Source organism: Salvelinus namaycush, unplaced genomic scaffold, assembly GCF_016432855.1.
Source record: "Salvelinus namaycush isolate Seneca unplaced genomic scaffold, SaNama_1.0 Scaffold260, whole genome shotgun sequence".
Classification (NCBI taxonomy): Eukaryota; Metazoa; Chordata; class Actinopteri; order Salmoniformes; family Salmonidae; genus Salvelinus; species Salvelinus namaycush.
The window spans coordinates 196,096-214,218 of NW_024059453.1; the positions used below are offsets into that span (position 1 = coordinate 196,096).

The 18,123-nt window shown below is 43.8% G+C and overlaps 1 protein-coding gene across 1 annotated transcript; it reads left to right on the plus strand.

Annotated features, from left to right (window-relative positions):
- The first annotated feature begins 995 nt into the window (after positions 1 to 995).
- LOC120039227 (transport and Golgi organization protein 1 homolog) lies at positions 996 to 17,418 on the plus strand. Its single transcript, XM_038984712.1, has 24 exons — positions 996 to 1,184; positions 3,427 to 5,476; positions 5,758 to 5,823; positions 5,914 to 6,047; positions 7,535 to 7,660; positions 7,789 to 7,810; positions 7,947 to 8,023; positions 8,129 to 8,206; positions 8,335 to 8,445; positions 8,901 to 8,972; positions 9,089 to 9,193; positions 9,311 to 9,433; positions 9,610 to 9,691; positions 10,764 to 10,816; positions 10,940 to 11,030; positions 11,108 to 11,246; positions 11,432 to 11,624; positions 11,813 to 11,880; positions 12,194 to 12,282; positions 12,684 to 12,773; positions 14,633 to 14,707; positions 14,813 to 14,859; positions 15,884 to 16,232; positions 16,389 to 17,418. The coding sequence occupies exons 1-24, from the start codon at positions 996 to 998 to the stop codon at positions 16,646 to 16,648; spliced, it is 4,689 nt and encodes a 1,562-aa protein (XP_038840640.1). The 3' UTR covers positions 16,649 to 17,418.
- The last annotated feature ends 705 nt before the right edge of the window (positions 17,419 to 18,123 follow it).

Genomic DNA, 18,123 nt, shown 5'->3' on the forward strand with positions numbered 1-18,123 from the left:
GCATGGTCAACTACTTAGCAAAGTTCGCACCCAGCCTCTCCAATGCTAATGCACCCCTGCATCAACTGCTAAAGCAGTCCAGTGAGTTTCTCTGGGACAAGCAACACGACATTGCTTTCCAGAAATGTGAAAGACTTGATCACGAGAGAACCAGGACCAATCCTTGCCTACTACGACCCCGACAAAGAGCTCAGACTCCAAGTAGACGCGTCGAAGTATGGACTAGGTGCAGTGCTACTGCAAGAAGGAAAGCCCATCGGCTAAGCTTCCAAATCTCTCACAGACTGTGAAATCAACTACGCTCAAATTGAAAAGGAGCTCTATGCCATTCTGTTCGGATGTAAACGTTTCCACCAGTACGTATATGGACGACAAGTCATTGTGGAATCCGACCACAAGCCCCTTGAGTCAATCATGAGGAAACCACTAGCCGCAGCCCCGCCAAGGCTACAGAGAATGATTCTTCAACTACAAAAATACGACTTCACAATCACTCACCGTCCAGGCAAAGACATCCCTGTCGCAGACACGCTCTCCAGGAAGTTTCTTACCTATAAGGACAGCAGCCTCAGTGAAGGCATGGACATGCAAGTGCACACTGTGTACAGCAACTTACCAGTTAGTGACACAAAACTGAAGGAGATCCAAGCAGAAACAGAAAAGGACTCACAACTCGCACAGCTGAGGAAAGTCATACAGGATGGACGGCCTGAGGAGAGGAGAAAATGCCCTCAGAGCGTCTCAGAATTCTGGAACCATCCTGATGAACTATCACAGATCAACGGAATTATTTTCAAAGGAGAGAAAATCATCATTCCTACCAGTCTCAGGAAGAGATTTTGACAAAGATCCATGCTGGACACATGGGCATGGAAAAGTGCAAACAGAGAGCACGGGACATTTTGTTTTGGCCCGGAATGTGCAAACAAATAGAGGACATTGTTGGTAAATGCGCCATATGTCTTGAACGACGCCCCTCAAACACCAAAGAGCCAATGTTACCTCACTGTATCCCAGACCGACCCTGGCAGGTCGTGGCAACCGATCTGTTCACCTGGAACAACGAGAACTACATCGTAACAGTTGACTACTACAGCAGATACTTCGAACTCGACAAGCTTCACAGCACCACATCTGCAGCTGTGATACACAAGCTGAAAGCAGCCTTTGCCAGGCATGGCATTGTAGAGACTTTAATATCTGACAATGGGCCCTGTTACAAATCAAATGAGTTTGAATCCTTCACAAAAGCATGGGAGTTTACACATCACCACAAGCCCACATTACCCTCAAAGTAATGGCCTTGCTGAAAAATCAGTGCAGATTGCTAAATCACTCATGGACAAAGCAAAAGCAGACAAGAGAGACCCCTACCTCAGTCTCCTTGAATACCGCAACACTCCAGTTGACAACTTCAAATCACCAGCCCAGCTGTTGATGAGCCGCGGACTTCGCTCAATCCTTCCCAGCACCAACCAGCAGCTACAACCTGAGGTCGTCAGCTACAAGGAAATGCATGAAAAACGTGCACAGAGACAACAACAACAAAAGCGATACTACGACAGGTCAGCTAGACCACTGCCACCACTGATCGACGGAGAGTCAGTTTGAATCCAGGAGCATGGCCTCTGGAAGCCAGCAGTCGTCATCCAGCCAGCTAACACTGAACGTTCATAGCACGTCCGCACCGCAGAAGGAGCGGTGTACCGCCGCAATCGTCGTCACCTACTGAACACAAAAGAACAACACACTGATGAGATGAACTGTTCCCCTGAAAGAGAACGTGATGAACACACACACATCACAACATACACCACACTTACCTGCAACACCACAAGAACTGTTGACTGACACAGAAGCATGCTCAGCATCATATCGCACAAGGTCAGGAAGAGAGGTCAAGCCCAGAGCTGTCCTAGAACTGTGAAATGTCAAAGGGTGTAGGCGGATCGCTGCCCTAAAAGAGTTCCACACTGTAAACTTGTTATTGAAAGTTCACTTGAAATGCTTTGGTATTGTATTTGTTTGAAATGTTAAGATGTATTTCTACTGTGAAAGCTGAGTTGCTGAGAATCCCTTGTTCGAAAAGTAACAGTATGTTGGATCATTGTTTCAGAGTTTATGTTGATTCAGTTGGTGTAGTATGCAATATAAATGGTTACTTACCTTGAGTTCAAACTGCAGAGCATGTTTTCAAAAGAAACGCTTAGAATATGTAAACATTTTTCTTTTGTTTTAAAAGAAGGGGGATGTAATATTCATATGTGTAAACATACTGAGTTATAATTGGATGCATTTCACCGCCATATCATACTGTGCTATGATTGGTTAAGACCACCCAAATGGTTAGGTCATGGTCAGTTTGATCCTGGTTGGCGATACGTGAACATGCCAGTTATAGCTAGCTAATAAAGAGCTATGTTAAGAAATATCCTGTAGTACTGCATTTTATTATTTTGTACAAAGTGTGCAAAACAAGACAGTGCAGACAAGGGATGCATTAGTAAGTACTTGGCGCTAAACTCAAGCGAACTTTCAGGATACTTCCATCTTTCCATAGCTAGCTAGCTTGACCGGCGTTGTCATTTCAAGGGGATGAACTCGGCTAACCTAGCGCAACTGTCGTTAACGTTAGTTGTAAATACTGTAATGAAACAGGCAGGGAGCAGGTCTCGAACCCTCGACCTTCTAGCCCGAAGTCCAGCACGCTATCGACTGTGCTGCAAAAGCATGCTCGTGCGGCAGAGTCGATTTCCACGCTTATAAACCCATGGTCGTTACCCTACTCCCTCCTTTCAAAGAGCACGTCCTCGCGCTAGCTTGCGACTCTACGTCTTACAGGAACGCGCTCACCGGCCAAGCACACGCACTGTCGTGGATGCAAGGTCCGATCACTTCTGACACCAATCTAATGAAACGGTAGGGAGCAATCTCGAACCCTCGACTTCCTAGCCCGAGGTCTGGTGCGCTATCGACTGTGCCGCAAAAGCATGCTCGTGCGGCAGAGTCGATTTCCACGCTTATAAACCCATGGTCGTTACCCTACTCCCTCCTTTCAAAGAGCACGTCCTCGCGCTAGCTTGCGACTCTACGTCTTACAGGAACGCGCTCACCGGCCAAGCACACGCACTGTCGTGGATGCAAGGTCCGATCACTTCTGACACCAATCTAATGAAACGGTAGGGAGCAATCTCGAACCCTCGACTTCCTAGCCCGAGGTCTGGTGCGCTATCGACTGTGCCGCAAAAGCATGCTCGTGCGGCAGAGTCGATTTCCGCGCTTATAAACCCAGGGTCGTTACACTACCAATGCATAATAACCTAAGCTTGCTTAGTTGTAGCCGAAGCGAAGTCTCAGCCTGTGTTGGCTACTGCCTGACTAGTAGCCAAATTCTGGAACTATAATAACTGTGTTTCTGTGTTTCAGACTTTTTACCTAAACAAAAGTGCTGAGAGCACCAGGGTGGAAGTGGATGAGCCTCCACCTGAAGTGACACTGTTAGAAAATGATGAGATAGGTACATCCCTATCAGAGGACATTGATAAGGTTGTAGAGGTTCCAGATAATGATGATCTGAGACATTTTGAGGCTTTAGAGTCCTCTCTGCCTCAGCCTGAAACTCTTGACACAAAGGGAGTGGAATCTAACACTGTACTTGAGACCACAGCTGAGAGGATCAAAGATTACCTTCAGAAAGATCAGCAGAGGACAGAGGACTCTGTGCCGTACAGTGTTGTTGAACCAGAGGAAGGTGAGATCAAAGCAACCCCCTCAGAACCTGAATCCAAAGATGATCCTGAGTTAGAAAATGCACCTGATGGTTTTTCAGAAGGCAGACCTATTGCTGAGTTAAACACCACACTTGGAATAACTTTTGATGCTGTCACTTCCAATGATGAGGACACTTGGAAGGTGACTCCATATGATGAGGAAAGTGACAAGACTGAATATCAGCAGGATGAGGAAAGTGATCATCATATCAGGGAAACTCCATTGCTGGCTTTTCCTGAAGAAAGTTCTAATTTGGAACACGAGAACATTCCGGAATCTGATCAGACAGATGAGGAAGACAGTCTATCAAAGGTACCTCATACACAGAAACAGGACTCCAAGGACAATAACCTGTGGTCTGCATTTGGTGATACCGTTTTTAACATTGTCAGTGGTGGGGAAAGAATAGCTTATGTTGCCGGTTCAGAGGAAGATGACGAGGAGGATGATGACGAAGGTGAGATTACACCAGAGGAGCCTCCCAAAATTGAAGAACCCAAGGAGTCATTTGGCTGTTCTACTTCCTCTGAGCTAATCTTTGAGGAACCTGGGCACTCTAATTTCAGTGAGGATGCTGTCAAAGTACCTGATGAGGATTCTCAGACGTTGAAGTTTGAGGATGAATCTGAAGAAGGTGACATCGAACCTTCAACACCTCCTGCTGATGAGGCGAGTCCCTTTGAACACACTGAGGCTTTAGCAGAGAATCTCACAGAAGATGACAGCCCAGTCCCTAAACAGCTCTCACAGACAGACATGCTCTCAGACTTTGATAGTAAAATGAACGAATCAGAGCAGAAACAAGCTGTTGAAGAACTCCCCATACAAAAAGAGGAGTCAATAGATTTCTCACAAGTAGAGAATACATTTAAACAGGGTGGTACAGAGCTTTTCAGACTATTTCAAGAACCATACCAGAAGGTCCCAGATCCAAGTAAAAACACAATGGTGAAAGAGAGCCATCAAGAACTCCCCATAGAGGAGGAGGATTCAATACACCTAGAGGGGGAAGAGATTGAGGAAGAGTTACTAGAGGATGAAAATGCAGTATTGTCTTCATCCAAAACTGAGCACACTGATGAAAATGACACAGAAAGTCTATCTGAATTTGGGTCAGAGCAACCCAATAATTATACACAAACCGATGTTGTATCCAGTGATGTGTTGGATGTGGTCCAACACGACGAGGCTATTGACATAGAACCTGAGGTGCATGAGACTGAAAATGATGCTGAAAGCCACACGCCCTCACTTAAAGATAAAGTTCTGGATCCCCTTCCAAACAAAGAGGCGGAATACAGTAACAATGTGTTGAGGCTGAGACTATTGCGAGACCGCTGCAAGGAGGAGGATATGGAGCGCCTCCAAAAGATTCTAGGTCCTCAGAACCTCTTTAGGTTGGAGTTCCTTTTTTTTGACCTGGAGCTGAAGGCTGCCCGGCGGTCCCAGACAAACGTCAGTGAGGACATTGAAACGGTGCTGGAAGCCATTTTGGAAGCCTCTGAAACCCCAATCCTGGATGAGATTGAGAGGATGCTGGATGCCCATGAGAACGCTGACCTGCAGCAGGATGCTGGTGAGTTTGTTGAGGAAACTTCCATCTTGGAAGACTTCCAGGAATTGGTGTTCACCCTGCGTCAGAAGTACTCAACGGCCAGAAACAGTGCTCCCATGGCAGTGGGCAGTCAACTACACCCTGACACAGGTAATAATGCTTTTTTTCAGTTTATGTTCATGTCAGAGTATAGGAGGATTAAAACCTTTTGTTAAATAAATATTTGGAAAGTCTCATACATTGCTAATGACATGATAATAATGCCTGGAGATTTGGTTTGCAGAATAAGCTGTATTTAAGAAATGCCCAAGAAGTACAACAAAGTAAATAGTAATCTGTTGACAGAACAAATACACTTCCTGACAATGCCAGTTAGATTGCAATGCATGAACATTTACTCACTGTTTGAACCTCTCTGAATGTTTCAAAAGATGGGAATATGTCTGAAAATACCTTGGACATGGGACTTAGCGTAGACATGGATCACCCTCCCTCAGGTAGGTGTTCATTATACTTCCCTACTTTTGAAATTGTGGTGAGATGTAAACTGTATGCATTAACCTAATTTGCTTGTGCTGTATTTCCAGGATCTCTGGAGTCACCTCCTGTCACTGATTTCCATGAAGATGAGCAGAGTGGTTCATCATTCGTATCAGTGCTAATTTTATCTGGTCGTCTCGTCACCCTGTTTTATGAGTATCTTGGAATATATGGTGTTATGGTAAGTTACTTCATGTATTTCTCTCTTGTGAATGGGCTTTCCTTCCTATTGTAATTGACTAATTGCCTGCATGTAGTGCTTAGGACTCAAGTATTCATACTTATTTTATTATTGCTGGGACAATGCATGTATTATTTTTATTTGGGGGGCGGCATTTGCCATGCTGACAGCGTTACCCAACCCTTCCCCTTTTTTCAACTGGTAGTTGAGTACAGCACCGTTTCCGTTAAATTAAACGTTCCAGAACGTAAAAACGTACTGAATGCAGCCCAGGTTCAGTGATCCTTTCCCATTTTTTTGTTGACTTGTTCTAGTGAAGTGTAGACTGAAGTTAAGTGTCCACAGCCGGTGTTTTGCTTATTGAGTGGGATATAAATGATACCCCCGCTCATTTTACCAGGCTTTGTGCGTTTTGCTTAGAAAGTAATCACGTTCAGAACTCTAAAAGGAGGCTAGTAGACATGTTGTTGGTTTACGCAAACGAGTTGCATTGCAAGTCACAAGCCAAACTAACTAGATAGCCAGCTCAACTGTTAAAGTAACGTACAGTAGCGATGGATTCGGAAGAAACAACCCCTTTACCCACTTTGCCCCTGATGACAGAATCTGATCAACTGTCTGTCTTGTACTGTCTTGTACTTCGATATGTAAGTAGTTGGCTACAATGTAGCTAGCTGGCTAGTCAAGTCTTAGGCCGCCACATGGCTGGCTAGCTAGCTACATTGAAACTGAATCTTGTTGGCAACTTCATTTGCCTGTCCTCTTCCTCATTTAAAAAATGGCTCACTTTCCAGACTAGCAGTATCCGTTCTTCCTATATCTGGGTCTCAGATCGAGAGGTGCCTTCAAGTTGTTGAATTTTCCTTTGACAGCTTCCCCTTACATAACTATCACTTGAGGTTACATGCCATTAAAATCTACATGTGGCTCATGTCCAGTGATATGTTATGTAATCATCTGTTTTGTTTATTGGACATTTTACAGGATGAAAGGCTACATGATGCAATCTTTTGCACTCTAAATCCACATAGGCCTAAGGCTTGTTAGTTAGATCCACTCTGTGGTGATTAATTTAGCCAATCCCTGAATTTCACTGAGCGACTGCGATGGAAGTTCTGTATTGTGCAAAGGTCACCATGGTTGGACAGTGGTAGGGCCCCAGTCCAATCCAATCCCCATTAATTGCATAAGGTCAAGGCAAATCTTCTCTCTATTGATTTTGATCAACAACTAGGTTATAGGCTACGTCTATTTCTAAACCCACCTTGATTTGATCTGAAGATATGCCTCTGCATTGACTGAGAGGGTGCTCAGTGGGATAACCATTAGCCATGCTTGTAAACAGAACACTGGAATGCCTGATGGTTTAGTTCAATGTTTTTAACAGCACTTATTTTCTTCTGTCATCTCAGCCCAGCTATTACCCAACTTATTTGCTAAGCCTGACATGTTCTGTAGTAACACTGATTGGACCTGTCTCTCCCCAGATGGTCACCAGCCTGCCAGAGCACTGGAAGCCAGGTCCAGACTTCTACGGCGTGTCCTGTGAACCCGTGCTGGTCACTGCAGGTGCCGGGGTCATCGGCTTCCTCTTCTGGAGGAGCATTCTATCTGTAAGTCGTTGTTGCACAGTTACTGCTTTCATAATTTCATCATCTGATTGCTTTATGTTATTCTATGATGTATTGTATGCTACCGTTGAGGAGGCTGTTTGCTGCCACTTTTCTTTTCCTTCTCACAGGTCAAAAGCAAGTCATATCTAAGTAAGTTCTTCTCTCTGGCTATTTAGGGTGCATAGTGAATCCTCATTCATATTGCTTACAGGCTGGTGTTCTTGTCATGTGTAAACCATGTCTGATTTCATACTCTTGTCATGGTTTTTATTCGCTACTGAAAAAGAAATGGTGGACAGGATGAAAAAGCTTGAACAAGAGAAGAAGGAGATACTCCAAAAGGTCGCTGAACTGCAGCAACAGGTAAGTTGCAGAGACTTTTCACTGACTAAGATCCAGACTTTTGAGTTCAATGTGAATTAAGGTACATAATGTTTTGACAGTATATTTCTACTGGGTTCCCCTCAGGGCGAAGAACTTAAAGAAAAGCAAAAGCTGTCTGAAAAATCTGCCACTTTATCTCTGGAAAAGATCCAGGAATTGGAGGTGAGTCTCTAAAAAATATTATCTTGATCACATGTCATTGTCATGCTGACAATTATTAGATCTTTTATTATTTTTTTCTTCTCCATAGTGTTTAAATTGACTACGCATTTTCTTTTTCTGTCCAATAGAATATTGTGCAAGAGATGGAGAGACAAAATGAGCGCCTGGACGAGGAAAATAACTTACACGCCATATCCTTTGACAAAGAGCGGGCCAATACTGCGAAACATGAAGATATGGTGAGTAGTATTGAGCGATTTAGCTGTAATTAAAATGTTTCAGAACAACCAATTCTCTGACGTCGGTTCAATTATTTGAATTCCATTAAGTTAGTTTATTATGTGAGCTCAATGTGCCGTTTCTCTAGAGAGAAATCAAATCAAGCACATACTTCGGGACGTTGTAGTTTTCAACAGGAGAATAAATATTCCACATAGTTTAGTGCAGAAAATGTGGTAATTGACTAAAATGACCACAATCCATTGCACCTACAGCTGCATGGACTTGCGCGGGCAGACAGAGAGAAAGGGACAGCCTGCAAATGAGAGAGAGATACCCTAGAGAGCAGTTGCTTTCGTGATGTAGACAGCATAGGCAGCTACTATTAGCCAGCTACTATCCTAAATAGGATGGCTCGTTGATGAGGACAGAGAAAGATGGTTGTCATTATGCTTATCATTATCTTTGCCCATAGATGTCCGAAATGGACAAAACCATTGAGAAGTTGAAGCGCAGCAAGAAGAAGACCCAGGATGCACTGTCGAAGGTATAGGTCATATAAGTGAACATGCCCAATGAAAATATGTCAAATATATTAACATTGCAACAATCAAATGTAAAGTGTTTATTTCCTTTTCATTATCCTTATCATTGAATCTGTAGTCTACCATTCTGATGGATGAAGCCAAACTCCGCGAAGATGCCCGGAATGTCCAGGTCCAGGTTCTGGAGAAGGATATTGCCACCCTGAAGGAGGAGAACCTCTCGGTGAGTACCAATATGGAACAACGATTCACACTTTAAGCCTCATGACATTGTGTAGGACTCATTGGCCATGCAGGGCCTGCATTGCACCGTCCTGATGACCTAATTTCCTTGTTACAGCTGCACCATGCTGCCAAGTTGTGGGAGGAGAAGCACAGGGAGACAAGCGAGCAGATCAAAGTCTACCAGAAGTCCCAGAAAGACCTGGAGGATTCCCTCCTTCAGAAGGACCACAACGTTGAGTTTTTTTTACACGTTACGATATTGTTACACACATCAATTCCTGTTCACACCTTCTCAAATGCACCCTGATGACAAAGAAACATGTCACCTGTATTATGTTCCAAAAAAATACTTCTTGACTGATTCCAGGGGAAAAGTGTAATGTATCAATTGGTGGTTCTCAACCTCTCTGGCAGGTTCTATCTGACCTGCTAGGAGACCTGGAGGCCTGCGATGACCTGAAAGGTGGAGTTGTTGCTAACGGGGTAGCCTCTAACGGTAAGTTACCTGACACGGTGTCCTATTCAGAGGAGGCTGGTGGGAGGAGCAATAGGAGGACGGGCTCCTTGTAATGGCTGGAATGGAACCAAATACATGTAAGCAGTGTGCTTGACTCCGTTCCATTTATGCCTTTATAGTGAGCCAGTCCTTCTATAGCTCCTCCCACCAGCCTTCTCTGATTAGGATACTGTCATGTGATTAGGTCTTATGTAGCAAAATTTGAAATTGTGTTTTTTTACATTGGATTAAAGTAGAAACTCGGAGCATCAAAATGGTATATCATACACTACAGTTGAGGAACAATGGGAAAGTAATTCTGCTTTGAAAGTTGATAAACTTGTAACCCATACTGGAGAGCTCTTCTTTGTCTATACCCATTCAGCATTGTTCACACATATTGTTAGCTAGCTAACAATATGCTTTATTTTGCAATGAGAAAACGACTTTCTGACAAAATTAGAAACTTATATCTGAAAATGGTTTCCCTTAGTTTGAAGATGTATTCAGGAGACAGGTGTTTTATACAACAGCCTTCTATGTGTTCTATTTTCGACTGCCTCTGCATATTTGCAATCAAACCACAGAATTTTCTCCATCTCCTTAGCTATCATACTCTGCTTCCACCGGACAGTCCACTGATTTCAAAACTTGGGTCTCCTAAAAGTGGAGAGCATCTTTCAAAAAAGCTGCGTTAGAAAGGGTTACTTACACATACTGAGAAGCTCATGTTATAGACAGAAGCGTGCTACATGGCAGACCAATCCGAACTCGTTTCATGGCGCGTCCAGCTCATCCATTATCTCAGCCAATCATGGCTAGAGGGAAGGTTCCTTCCTTTTTCCGTGGCTAAACTAACTCTGCTCATAGTTGACCATTTTTATTCGTATTTACGGATGGCATACAAGTTTGTTATTAAGGCACATGGAAGTTCACGTACCAGAAGGCATTTTGCCCCCAAAAACGCATTTTGATAGTTATACATTCAAATGCCTCTCCTGTGAAGTATTGACGCGCGACATACGCCTACTTTCCTGAAACGTGTCACTGTGTTTACAATTATTTGTTTCAGACAAGCAGACCATCATCCAAAACCGCCATAAGCAAATGATGGATGTCTCTCGGGTAAGAATGAGTTCTTTCTTAAACGGACCCAGATTTCTGTGTACCTGAAGGCAGGTAAAACTTGTGCTCAGAACCAAGAAGTGTGTCAACTATTCCACTAACTGTTGGAATAACTTTCCACAGGTCCAGACCACTCTGTCTGTTGTGGAGGAAGAGCGCGATCGCTTCATGACCAAGCTGCTGAACGAAGAGAAGTCCAGGAAAGAGCTGGAAGGTATGTCCCAGCAACTAGAATTTGATATGCATCACTGCCTTTTCTCTCTCAACACTATCAACTTGTTTTCACCACAGAGCAATTTCAGAAGCTGGAGCATGACATCTTGTTGGTGAAAAGTGACAAGAACCACCTGGAGAACCAGTACAAGACCCTGCAGCAGAAGAATGACATCATGACAGAGATGTACCAGCAGAAGGAGAACGCTTTGCAGCAGTAAGTGGAATCAGAAGCAGTGCAGTTCATGTGTTAATACCATAGTAGGGTTTGTTCTCCATGGTTCCACAGCATGTAAAAAAAAAACATTTTTCCTTGTCTTTTACTGTATTCTTTTACTGTGAGGTTTGAGGTTTTCAAATGGTCTTTAAATAGTTTGATTTAATTTGTGTGTCGCCTTACAGGAAGCTGACCAAGGAGGAGTTTGAGCGCCCCAACAAGGAAGACCGGCTGACGGAGATGAATGGCAGGGCCCTAGAGGAGGAGGTCAAGGTGTGTAGGCAGCGCGTTAAGGAGATCCAGGACGAGCTGAAATGGACCGAGAAGTTCTACAAAGCTCAGATCATTGAGCAGGAGCAGAAATCTCACGAGAACTGGGTTTGTACAATACGACTTTATTAGTCCATTTGTTAAAGAAACAACAAATGTCTCATATCTCAACCCCCATCGATGGCACATACATTAGGATCAGGACATTTTATTTGAAGTCTTCTGTTTGGCCAGTCATTTGTAAGGTGAGTTTAGTCCAAAACAGGAGATTTTAAATGTCTCTTCTTTCTCTCTAGGTGATTGCACGCGCCGCAGAGCAAGCTCTGTTCGACGAGAAGAAGGAAACAACTAACATTCGTAACTTGTGAGTGCAACACTAATACAACAGACTCAATTGGGCTATACCAAAGCAGGGCTCGCCTATTTCTCACTCAAAATGGAGACAGGCAGATCCTTTCATTTGGTTTATTTTTGGTCAATCTCACATTTACTTTTTGAATTAGTCATAATAGTAAAGTAAAAAGAGGCACATTGTGAACCAAAGGTTGCACTGCCAAGTCGAAGGGCCACAAATGCAAGTGTTTTGGTCACAGTTTTGCAATGCAGTAAGCTGTATTAGTCTAGATTTGGAGGTACAGTATTGAGAATCTAAATGCCTGTTCTCTTTTTCACCCTAGACTGACTGACATGTCCAGCAAGCTGAAGGAGCTCTGTAGGCCTCTGTTCAAGCCCACCCCTGGGATGGCTCCCATGCCTCTCCGACGAGGTAAGAACCAATCCTCAGTTCACGTTATTTAGTACTGGCACGTCTGGGGTGCATTCAGTAAGGCAAAATCGTCAGAACATAACTTGCAGGTAGAAATGAAATGAATAGGGCTGATATGACTCTATTCTTGAGGACAGAGAATCATATTTCTATCTGAACGTTCTGTAACGTTCCTGAACATTTCTATTGTCTTGTCGGTTGGATATCATCTGTGACTGCGTTTCAAATTAGATCTTGGACTTTTTGACTGTCTGATACCTCATCTGCTGTTTGACGTCCACCCTCTGAAATGCATGTTTTCCTGGGGTTTTGATTTGAATTCCTTGTAGCTGGTCCAATGTGGAGAGACTGAGAGTGGTATTTGGCTGAGTGTTTTGTTGTTAAATGGTTTTGCTAAACAGGTGATTTGTACAGGCCCTCACCTGTGAGAAGTTCACGGGTGCCCCCCCCCCCCCCCCCCCCCCCCGTGGGGCGAAGGAACAAGCCCTACCGTGAGTCTCCTGAACCCACGCCCCGGACAGCCTTGGCCCTGATTGGCCGAGCAGTACCATCCCTCAGCCAATCAACCATCCCCCCCTTGTTCACCCTTGTATGCCCTGACTCCCCGCTTCTTTTTCACCTTTCGTTTTTCCCTGTCTTTACCTCCGCTGTGGTGTTCCAATAATTTCCCTTATTTTTCTTCCTACTGCTCTCATCCTGCTCCTAGTTGGTACCCATTTGACCTTTTCCTCTTCCTAATGTTTGTCTTCTAATTACGTCCTCTCTGATTTTCGAAGACATTCTTTCCTGTCTCTTTCACTGCCATCTTTTCTCCCTCTACTGCCATACCCATCTTTCTCACCTGTGTTTGCGTGTCCAGACGATCCAGAATGTTCCCATGCCTTCGTTTGCTTTCACAATTTGGAATAACCGCTCTTGCATCCCTCTTGCTCTTTCAGTACTATGGTGGTGTTTTTGTTGTGTTCAGCTGTTGTGAGATCATATGTGTGTGGCAACTCGTTAGGTTACTAAAGCTTCAGCCTTTGCTTTCCCTTGTGGGATTACTGCATTCCATACATTTGTATATATATATATATATTTAAAATATACACTACCGTTCAAAAGTTTGGAGTCACTTAGAAATGTCCTTGTTTTTGAAAGAAAAGCATTTTATTTTCAAATTGATCAGAAATACAGTGTATATATTAATGTGTAAATGACTATTGTAGCTTGAAACGGCTTTTATTTTTAAATAGTATTTTTTAAATGGAATATCTACATGGGCGTACAGAGGCCCATTATCGGCAACCATCACTCCTGTGTTCCAATGGCACGTTGTGTTAGCTAATCCAAGTGTATAATTTTAAAAGGCTAATTGATCTTTAGAAAACCCTTTTGCAAGTATGTTAGCACAGTTGAAAACTGTCCTGATTTAAAGAAGCAATAAAATTGGCCTCCTTTTAGACTAGTTTAGTATCTGGAGTATCAGCATTTGTGGGTTTGATTACAGGCTCAAAATGGCCAGAAACAAAGCACTTTCTTCTGAATCTCGTCAGTCTATTCTTGTTCTGAGAAATGAAGGCTATTCCTTGTCAAGACACTGAATATCTCGCACAACGCTGTGTACTACTCTCTTCACAAAACAGCGCAAACTGGCTCTAACCAGAATAGAAAGAGGAGTGGGAGGCCCCGGTTCACAACTGAGCAAGAGGACAAGTACATTAGTGTCTAGTTTGAGAAACAGACGCCTCACACGTTGAGGAACTGGCAACTTCATTAAATAGTACCCGCAAAACACCAGTCTCAACGTCAACAGTGAAGAGGCGACTCCGGGATGCTGGCCTTTCAGAAGAAAAGTCTTTGTTTCTGGCCATTTTGAGCCTGTAATCGAACCACGCAGCCGTTATACTGCTCAGAAAGGAGACACGTTCTGTCTCCTAGAGATGAACGTAATCCTAACCGACTTGCTAAAACTATAGTTTGTAAACAAGAAATTTGTGGAGTGGTTGAAAAACGAGTTTTAATGACTCCAACCTAACTGTATGTAAACTTCCGACTTCAACTGTATATACACATACACACAGTACCAGTCAGAAGTTTGGACACACCTACTCATTCTAGGGTTTTTCTTTATATTTACTATTTTCTACATTGTAGAATCATAGTGAAGACAGCAAAACTATGAAACAACACATATTGAATCATGTAATAACCAAAAGTGTAAAAAAATCTAAATATATTTGAGATTCTTTAAAGTAGCCTCCCTTTGACTTGATGACAGCTTTGCACACTCTTGGCATTTGAAGAAGAAGATTTGAGAATATTGCAGTGTTTTACGTTGATGTATCACCGTGTATTTATTGTCCGACAGGACCACGACCTCACTCTGACCCTCACGGCCGCCGTTACTCTCCGTACCACAAACACCCAGTGGCTGCTAGACCTGGTAGGGATTGTATTTTTTGTCAATGAGGATTGATGTGGTATTATTCCCTAATCGAGCTCTTATCCTATATCTCCTCTAATCATTCTTCCCTTTGTTCCTCCACAGACACCATGGCCCCACGTACATCCTCACCAAGCAATCTGGGCAGCTCGGTAAGTTTCAGTCAATTTGAGACAATGTGCATCTCTCCCCCCCGTTCCTCCATCATGTGGGTGTGTTTGCACTAAACAGACCGCTCCACTAGAGTCACAGGCTGAGGCCCAGGCCTCCACAGAGAACCCAGAGGCAGTGAGTATTATGTTCGAGGCAGCGGTGGCAGGGATGCGGATGTGTGTGTGAGCATGCTTACCCCAGCCGTGGATCAGTGGCTGGAGTGGCAGTCAGCTGGGTAGTGGCGTCACAGGGTTGTCAGACTTAACATTGCTGGCTGGATTCTGACATGCGTGGTTGCTTGTTTTAAGGCGCTTACTAACGGCTGCGGTAAACTGAACATTTCTGCCTACCGTGTGTAGATGCCAGCGGTCCCGGTTGTTGTCAGCTCGGCGGTTGTGATTAAAACATTGGTTGGTTGGTTGGTTGGCGAGAAGAACTCTGCTCATTGGTCAACCATGCATATTTTGAAGCCTTGAGCGTAGAGCCAGCGCCGCCGCTCACTGGAGTGAGTACCACGAACGGCGCCACTTGCGAAACTGCTTGCGTTTTGCCGCCCTACTCCCATTGAAGTCTGAAGACCTTTGCCGCTTCCCGTGACCCGTCTGTAAGCTCCTTTTATATTTTCCCTATATTACAACACCCTCCCTCTGACCCCCATTGAATGAATTGGTGACACAGTTCCACAAAGCCATAACTTCAGCACAACTACCTGATGGATATCTCAAATGTGTTATCATTTAAAGCTGTGTGTGTTTGAGGTTAATGCTTTGTGGAAACGGTCCTGATTCTGAATCAGTGTGTGGAACTTGGTCGTGTGATTCTTGTGGGACTGTATAACTTGACTTATTATTGTGGGATATTGTTGTCTTTCTCACCAGTGCATAATTGTTTGTTTTGTTCTAACCTAACGAAACTATTTGAATCAGATGAAAGGGTCTCTCATTGTTGGTGCCAGCAGCAGGGCTACAAGCACAATGGACCTATTGCTATTCTTTGTTTTAATATTTTCTGGTGTTCCTCCAGAACTATCGACCTCAGGGTCCTGGCTCCCTGCTGGTCTCTCCCATCAGCTCCCCCCTCGACTCAAGCCTCAGACCAGTCATCAGCCATCCCTCCGGACTCTGCCACCGTCCTCTTCCCGGACCCCACCACATCCCTCCTCCCCCACCCTGCATGCCTCCCAAGTACCGACCAGACAACGGACACTCAGGCATGATGCCTCCTGGACCCCCACCGCCTAACGGACACCCGCCTGGTCCAATGATACCACCCGGACATCGACCTCAACCTCCTGGTGCTTACGGTCCCTCTTCCCCACACAACCGGTACCTTCCTCCACCTTCTCACTATGGACCGGTGCCTCCTCCATTCGGTAGGTGGTGAATTCTGGCCGCCAGCTTTTATCTCAAGTTGAGTCTTTGCTATTAGTATTTCAGTTGTGATTAGCAATGCTATTGTTATGTTGGTACTACAGTGTTATATTTGTATGTTCATTTTTCCTTCTACCCTCCTATGGCCCGACCCATAGGACCCCCATATACCTACGTGCACTATGGACCACTTGATCACTCCATCCCACTCCGACACCTGCCCCCTGGGGTGGCCCCATTCCCTCCTCATGTCGGCCCCAAAGACTTCCCTGTGCAGCCACAGGTCCCACATGGCCATGACTCTTCATTGGGCCCCCAGCCCGGCGCTGGCCCCCAGGGCCAGGGGCAAGACTACAGCTCCCAGCAGGCAACAGCTGCCCCCCAGGACTCAGTCAGCTCTGCCATGGCAGAGCCTTAGACACCTGCCAACCGTTAACGACCCGGCTACATTTAATCAACCACGATTCATCTCTTTATTTTTTCCTTTTTGTTTTTAATAGGCTGAAAATAAATATCATATGATATACTTGCAAACAACAGAAGTATCTAAAAAGTTAGTGTTCCTATTAAAGCATCAGAAAATCAATGTCTTATGTTTCGTGTCTGAAATGTAATAATGACTTGAAGAGGAGTAGAACTGAGGCTTGTTACTCTGCAAGTCCTATTGTGCAATAACATTTCTATTGTATGACTGAGGATTTAAGTTTTTCAAATGGTATTATGTTGATTTTGTATTAATTTCACAATGTTATCATGGTTTCCTGTGGAAATTATTAAAAATAAATGGACCCCAAGCTTTTGGGTTGCTTGATTGATCATTTCAGAAGTACCATATTATCTTAACTCTTCCCCAAACTCTCTTCAGAATGAACTGAAAAGGAAAATTGTGTAAGTTGAAAGTCAAAGATGTATTTGCTGTTCTTAGGATATTTTATTAATAAAACTGGTAAAAGGTACTGCAGTTGTCTATTGTTCGTATGACAACTTTTGTGATCCATTTTAGTTTGAAAGGAAATGTCTGACAGTGCATTTTGTTTTGTATGGGTAGTTGTATTACATGTGAAAAGCCAGTAATCACCCACTAACTGAACACCTGTCATATGACCTTCACATTTGTTTCTTTTTTTGTTCTTATGTTACATCAGGGATGCATCACATTTATCTATTTATTTTCAATAAAAAGAAAATTGCACGTGACTAAAGACTATTTGCATTAAATGTATATCATTGCATGCTTTGGTTAGAAATGTTTTACTCTCTGTAGGTCCCAGAACGTTTCTTTGTAGCCACCGACAATATTTAGCGCTACCAAAACACTTGAGTGATTATTGGCATATCTGTAATGTTATGATGTACACTGTTATCGAGGCTGTCAAATGACTGTGTAGTGGGGCTCTGCTCTGCCTGTCACCAACATACTGTACACTGAAAGTGGTGCTGAGTGAATGACACAGGGAAAAGTAAGGGCATACAAGGGATTGATGAGTCTTATGCTATAGGCCAGGATTTCCCAAACTCAGTCCTTTTGCCCTAGCACTACAGTTGATTCTATTAATCAACTCATCAAGTTTAGATTATTTGAATCAGCTGTGTTGTGCGAGGGCAAAAACCAAAATGTGCAACGGGGGGGGGGGGGGGGCACGACCGAGTTTGCGAAACCCTGCTCTAGTCTACAGTAACAGTGCAGGTAGAAGGAACAGGGTTTGTCATCACGTTTTTCACATTGTTCCAGGTCTGAATTGACATTGTACATTTCTACAGTATGTGATGCCATAAATGGAGTTACTGAAGGTTAATCATGACGACTAAGTGGATTTTCTGTCGACACCCAACACTTGAATTTGCTCTCTTTGTATATGCTAACAATAACTGCTACAGTAATACCCATCTGTT